General features: G+C 68.1%; 1 protein-coding gene across 1 annotated transcript; it reads right to left on the bottom strand.

Moving 5' to 3' along the window:
* Nucleotides 1-2,420: 2,420 nt before the first annotated feature.
* VMA22 (vacuolar ATPase assembly factor VMA22) lies at nucleotides 2,421-6,500 on the bottom strand (the record flags this gene model as incomplete). The annotated part of the gene is made up of 6 exons (XM_074167057.1): nucleotides 2,421-2,582; nucleotides 3,115-3,267; nucleotides 3,873-4,043; nucleotides 4,682-4,810; nucleotides 5,824-5,911; nucleotides 6,408-6,500. Coding segments are annotated over 6 exons (729 nt in total), but the record flags the coding sequence as incomplete, so codon positions are not given.
* Nucleotides 6,501-7,254: the final 754 nt, after the last annotated feature.

Below are 7,254 nucleotides of genomic sequence, written 5' to 3' on the forward strand. Positions count from 1 at the left end.
ACTGATGGTCACCACGATGTCACCCCACGGCCACGTCCCTGTAGGGTGACAGTCCCCGTAGGGTGACAGTCTCCATGGCTGAGGCCACCACTGATGGTCACCACGATGTCACCCCACGGCCACGTCCCCGTAGGGTGACAGTCTCCATGGCTGAGGCCACCACTGATGGTCACCACGATGTCACCCCACGGCCACGTCCCCGTAGGGTGACAGTCCCCGTAGGGTGACGATCTCCTTGGGAGATGCCACCACTGATGGTCACCACGATGTCACCCCACGGCCGCGTCCCCGTAGGGTGACAGTCCCCGTAGGGTGACGATCTCCTTGGGAGATGCCACCACTGATGGTCACCACGATGTCACCCCACGGCCGCGTCCCCGTAGGGTGACAGTCCCCGTAGGGTGACAGTCTCCATGGCTGAGGCCACCACTGGTGGTCACCACGATGTCACCCCACGGCCGCGTCCCCGTAGGGTGACAGTCCCCGTAGGGTGATGATCTCCTTGGGAGATGCCACCACTGATGGTGGTCACCACCAAGATGCCACCCACACCTCTAGGGTCACAACCCCCCCCCCCCCCCGTGGCCAATCCCTGCCCCCGGGGAAGCTTCCCCTCTGGGGTGGGTGGTCTCTGTGTGTGTGTGTGTGTGTGTCCCCGAGTGTGACACACGCGTGTGTCCCCCCGTGTGTCCCCCCCCCCCCAGGATGACGGAGATCGTGGCGCGGGTCTCCAAGAAGAAGGTGGGGCGTCACGTCAAGGCCCTGGTCTTCGAGCTCTGCTGCAACGACGAGAGCGACGCCGACATCGAGGTGCCCTACGTGCGCTACGCCATCCGCTGAGCCCCTCCCCCACCACCACCACCACCCCGGGGGGGGGGGGGGGGGGGGAGGGAGGGGCGTGGCCACGCCCACCCACCCCCACCCCGACCACGCCCCCCTCCCCCCCCCCCTTTTTTCTCCCTCTCTCATTAGTCGTCGTGGTGTCTTGGCCCCGCCCCTTCCCTCCTTTCCTCCCCCCCCCCCCCCCCCTTCTCCCCGGGGTGGGGGCGGGGCTTTGTTTGGGGGGGGGGCGGGGCGAAGGGGGGGGCCCCGCCCAATAAATATAGACGTTGGCACAAGATGGTGGATGGCCCCGCCCCCTACTCTCGAGGGGGGTGTGTGTGGCTTGGGGGGGGTCAAGATGGCCGCCGGGGGGCTGGGGGGTCAAGGGGGTGTGGCACCAAGATGGCCGCCAGGTGACATCACGGTGGCCTGGTGACATCACGGTGGCCTGGTGACATCAGAGTGACACCAAGATGGCTGCCAGGTGACGTTGAAGTGGCCCCAAGATGGCCGCCAAGGGGGGGGTGTGGCACCAAGATGGCCGCCTGGTGACATCACGGTGGCCTGGTGACATGAGAGTGACACTAAGATGGCCACCAGGTGACGTTGAAGTGGCCCCAAGATGGCCACCAAGGGGGGGGTGTGGCACCAAGATGGCCGCCAAGTGACATCACGGTGGCCTGGTGACATCACAGTGACACCAAGATGGCCGCCAAGTGACATCACAGTGGCCTGGTGACATCAGAGTGACACCAAGATGGCCGCCAGGTGACGTTGAAGTGGCCCCAAGATGGCCGCCAAGGGGGGTGTGGCACCAAGATGGCCACCAGGTGACATCATGGTGGCCTGGTGACATCAGAGTGACACCAAGATGGCCGCCAGGTGACCTTGAAGTGGCCCCAAGATGGCCACCAAGGGGGGTGTGGCACCAAGATGGCCACCAGGTGACATCACGGTGGCCTGGTGACATCAGAGTGACACCAAGATGGCCGCCAAGTGACATCACGGTGGCCTGGTGACATCAGAGTGACACCAAGATGGCCGCCAGGTGACCTTGAAGTGGCCCCAAGATGGCCACCAAGGGGGGTGTGGCACCAAGATGGCCACCAGGTGACATCACGGTGGCCTGGTGACATCAGAGTGACACCAAGATGGCCGCCAAGTGACATCACGGTGGCCTGGTGACATCAGAGTGACACTAAGGTGGCCACCAGGTGACGTTGAAGTGGCCCCAAGATGGCCGCCAAGAGGTGTGTGGCACCAAGATGGCCGCCAGGTGACATCACGGTGGCCTGGTGACATCAGAGTGACACCAAGATGGCCGCCAGGTGACGTTGAAGTGGCCCCAAGATGGCCGCCAAGGGGGGGGTGTGGCACCAAGATGGCCGCCTGGTGACATCACGGTGGCCTGGTGACATCAGAGTGACACTAAGATGGCCACCAGGTGACGTTGAAGTGGCCCCAAGATGGCCACCAGGTGACATCACAGTGGCCTGGTGACACCAGGGTGGCCACCAGGTGACGTTGAAGTGGCCCCAAGATGGCCGCCAGGTGACATCACGGTGGCCTGGTGACATCAGAGTGACACCAAGATGGCTGCCAGGTGACACCCCGGGGGTTTATTGGGGACACACACACACACACACACGAGGGGGGGTGGCCCCGTCACGGGACGGACGGACGGACGGACAGGGACGTCGCTGTCACCTCCACGGGGAGCTCCGTGTCACCCGCCGTGTCCCCAAGGTCCTGGGTGTCACCTGTGGGCGCGGTGTCACACGGGGTCCCCGAGGGTCTGGGTGTCACCCATGGTCTCGGTGTCCCCAAGGGTCTCGGTGTCACCCGGGGTTCCCGTGTCACCCACAGTCTCGGTGTCCCCAAGGGTCTGGGTGTCACCCGGGGTCCCTGTGTCACCCATGGTCTCGGTGTCCCCAAGGGTCTGGGTGTCACCCGGGGTCCCCGTGTCACCCATGGTCTCGGTGTCCCCAAGGGTCTCAGTGTCACCCGGGGTTCCTGTGTCACCCACAGTCTTGGTGTCCCCAAGAGTCTCGGTGTCACCCGGGGTTCCCGTGTCACCCACAGTCTCGGTGTCCCCAAGGGTCTCAGTGTCACCCGGGGTTCCCGTGTCACCCACAGTCTCGGTGTCCCCAAGAGTCTCGGTGTCACCCGGGGTCCCCGTGTCACCCGTGGTCTCAGTGTCCCCAAGGGTCTGGGTGTCACCCGTGTCCCTGTGTCACCCACAGGTCTGGGTGTCACCCAGGATCTCAGTGTCACCCAGAGTCCCCGTGTCACCTGTGGTCTCGGTGTCCCCAAAGGTCCTGGCGTCCTCTGTGGTCTCAGTGTCCCCGAGGGTCCCCGTGTCCCCCAGGGTCTCGGTGTCACCCGTGGTCTTGGTGTCCCCAAGGGTCCCCACGGTCTTGGTGTCCCCGAGATCCTCGGTGTCACCTGCAGTCTCAGTGTCACCCGGGGTCTTGGTGTCCCCGAGGATCCTCATGTCCCCAACAGTGGCAGTGTCACCCAAGGTCCCTGTGTCACCCGTGGTCCCGGTGTCCCCAGGGGCCTTCGCGAAACCTGGGGTCCCCGTGTCCCCAACAGTCACAGTGTCCCCCGAGGGTCCCCATGTCACCCATGGTCTTGGTATCACCCGAGGTCCCCGTGTCCCCAACAGTCTCAGTGTCACCCATGGTCCCGGTGTCCTCAAGGGTTTCGGTGTCCCCGAGGTCCTCGGTGTCACCCGGGGTCTTGGTGTCCCCGAGGGTCCCAACAGTCTCAGTGTCACCTGTGGTCCCGGTGTCCCCAAGGGTCCCCGTGTCCCCAACCATCTCAGTGTCCCCAAGGGTCTCGGTGTCACCCGGGGTCCCTGTGTCACCCGTGGTCCCGGTGTCCCCGAGGGTCCCTGTGTCACCCGGGGTCCCTGTGTCACCCGTGGTCCCGGTGTCCCCGAGGGTCCCCGTGTCCCCCCACGGTCTCGGTGTCCCCGAGGGTCCCCATGTCCCCAACCATCTCAGTGTCCCCGAGGGTCTCGGTGTCACCCGGGGTCCCTGTGTCACCTGTGGTCCCGGTGTCCCCGAGGGTCTGGGTGTCACCCGTGGTCCCGGTGTCCCCGAGGGTCTCGCTGTCCCCGGGGGGGTGACACTTGCGGCGCAGGAGGTGACGGTAGCGGGTGGTGGCAGCCGCCACCGCCTCCTGCAGCTCGGCCACCTCCAGCGCCACCGTCACCCCTGGGGGGGGGGGTCAGGGGTCACGGGGGGGGGTCACAGGGGGTCAGGGGACACGGGGGGGGGGTCACAGGACACAGGGGGGGGTCACGGGGGTGACAAAGGGACACCGCGGGGGGGGGAGGAAGTAACACGGGGTCACGACCTTTAGGCTCCTCCTAATTTTAGGGACCCCCCCAGATTTGGGGACACACACCCCCCACCCCCACCCCCCCCCTTCCCCCCCCTGGATTTTTGAGCCCCCCCCCCGGAAGGTTTTGGGGCCCCCCCTGAATTTTGGGGACACCCCCCCTATTTTGGGGATCCCCCCTGGATTTTGGGGACCGCTCTGTATTTTGGGGACACCCCCCCCAGTTTTGGGGACCCCCCCCCGGTTTTGGGGATCCCCCCTGAATTTTGGGGACCCCCCCTGAATTTTGGGGACCCCCCCTGAAATTTGGGCCCCCCCCCTGAATTTTGGGGAACCCCCCCCAGTTTTGGGAAACCCTGTTGTATTTTGCAGGACCCCCCCCTCCCCCCCAGGTTTATGGACCCCCCCCTGGATTTTGGAGCCCCCCCCCCCCCCCAGTTTAGGGACCCCCCCCCCCTGGATTCTGGGGGGACACCCCCCCCCCGGGTTTTGGGGACCCCCCCCCCCTCACCCTGGACGAAGCTGCCCTGGGCCTGTCTCAGGCTGGGGGGCACTAGGACCCCGAACCAGTTCAGGGGGTCGGGGGGGGGTCGGGGGGAGACCCCCCCTTTTGCTGGGGGACCCCGGCGCTGCCGCAGCCCTGGGGGGGGGGGGGCAAAGGTCAGAGACACCCCCAAAATATCCGGGGACCCCCCCAGCACCCATGGGGCCCCCCCAGCACCCCAAATCCCCCCCCCAGCACCCATGGGACCCCCCAGCACCCCAAATCCCCCCCCCAGCACCCATGGGACCCCCCCCAGAACCCCAAATCCCCCCCCCAGCACCCATGGGACCCCCCCAGAACCCCAAATCCTCTCCCAGCACCCATGGGACCCCCCCAGCACCCATGGGACCCCCCCAGCACCCCAAATCCCCTCCCCCAGCACCCATGGGACCCCCCCAGCACCCAAGGGACCCCCCCAGCACCCCAAATCCCCCCCCCAGCACCCATGGGACCCCCCCAGCACCCATGGGAACCCCCAGGACCCCAAATCCCCCCCCCCAGCACCCATGGGACCCCCCCAGAACCCCAAATCCCCCCCCAGTACCCATGGGACCCACCTCAGTGCCCCAAATCCCCCCCCCAGCACCCATGGGACCCCCCAGCACCCATGGGAACCCCCAGAACCCCAAATCTCCCCCCAGAACCCCAAAATGCCCCCCCCAGCACCCATGGGACCCCCCCAGCACCCCAAATCCCCTCCCCCAGCACCCATGGGACCCCCCCAGAACCCCAAATCCCCCCCCCAGCACCCATGGGACCCCCCCCCCAGCACCCCAAATCTCCTCCCCCAGCACCCATGGGACCCCCCCAGAACCCCAAATCCCCCCCCAGCACCCCAAATCCTCTCCCAGCACCCATGGGACCTCCCCCAGCACCCATGGGGCCCCCCCAGAACCCCAAATCCCCCCCCAGCACCCATGGGGCCCCCCCCAATACCCCAAATCCCCCCCCCAGCATCCATGGGACCCCCCCAGAACCCCAAATCCTGCCCCCCAGCACCCCAAATCCTCTCCCAGCACCCATGGGACCCCCCCCAGCACCCACGGGACCCCCCAGCACCCCAAATCCCCCCCCCAGCACCCATGGCCCCCCCCCCTCCAGCCACTCACCGTCGCTGCCCCCCCCCTCCGGCTGGGGGTCGGGGTCCCCCCCCGTTCCCGGCACCTCCTGGAAGCGCAGGGCTCCCCCGGCTCCTGCCTGGAGTGGGGGGGGGGACACGGGGGGGGACACACACACACACACACAAGGGGGACACTGGGGTCACCTCCCCACGGGGACACCCCTGTCACACCCCCCCCCCTCCCCCCCCATCACCCCAAAATTCCCCCCCCCCCCCCAACATTGTCACCCCCCCCCCAAACTGGGGACACACAACACCCCCCCCTCCCAAAATAGGGACACCCCCACCGCCCTCCCCCCCCCCCCGCACCTTGGGGACACCCCTGTCACCCCCCCCCCCGTATGTGTCCCCCCCCTCCCCGTGTTTCCCCCCCCCCACCGTGTGTCCCCTCCACATCCCCCCCCCCCCCCCAGCCAATGGGTGTCCCCCATGTCACCCCCCCTCCCTGTGTCCCTGTCCCACTGTTGTCCCCCCCCCCGGTGTGTCCCCCCCAAGGTGTGTCCCCCCCCCCGTGTCCCCCCCCCCACCCCGGTGTCCCCCCCCCCTCCCGGTGTCCCCCTACCTGGGGAGGACGCGGACGCGGGGGACCATGGTGGCCCCGTATTGAAGGGAGGAGACGCGGTGACACCCCAGGGAGTAACGGGCCTGGGAGAGGGACAGCCACCCCTGGGGGGGACACGGGGATGGGGGGGGGAGAGGGACAGCCACCCCTGGGGGGGGACACGGGGATGGGGGGGGACACAGGGACACCCCTGGGGACATGGGGACACGGGGATGGGGGGGAGAGGGACAGCCACCCCCTGGGGGGGACACGGGGATGGGGGGGACACAGGGACACCCCTGGGGGGGGACACGGGGATGGGGGGGGGGAGAGGGACAGCCACCCCTGGGGGGGGGACATGGGGACACCCCCTGGGGGGGGACACGGGGATGGGGGGGGGACATGGGGACACCCCTGGGGACATGGGGACACGTTGGGGGGGGGATAACCACCCCTGGGGGGGGACACGGGGATGGGGGGGGGACATGGGGACACCCCTGGGGGGGACACGGGGATGGGGGGGGGACACGGGGACAGCCACCCCTGGGGGGGGACATGGGGACACCCCTGGGGACATGGGGACACCCCTGGGGGGTGACACGGGGATGGGGGGGGAGAGGGACAGCCACCCCTGGGGGGGGACACGAGGACAGCCACCCCTGGGGGGACACGGGGATGGGGGGGGACATGGGGACAGCCACCCCCTGGGGGGGACACGGGGATGGGGGGGGACATGGGGACACATTGGGGGGGACACAGGGATGGGGGGGGACATGGGGAGGGGGGGACACACGGGGACAGCCACCCCTGGGGGGGGGACACGGGGATGGGGGGGGGACATGGGGACAGCCACCCCCAGGGGTGTCCCCGTGTCCCCCC

This window comes from Numenius arquata, unplaced genomic scaffold (assembly GCF_964106895.1).
Source record: "Numenius arquata unplaced genomic scaffold, bNumArq3.hap1.1 HAP1_SCAFFOLD_1410, whole genome shotgun sequence".
In the NCBI taxonomy this organism is placed as follows: domain Eukaryota; kingdom Metazoa; phylum Chordata; class Aves; order Charadriiformes; family Scolopacidae; genus Numenius; species Numenius arquata.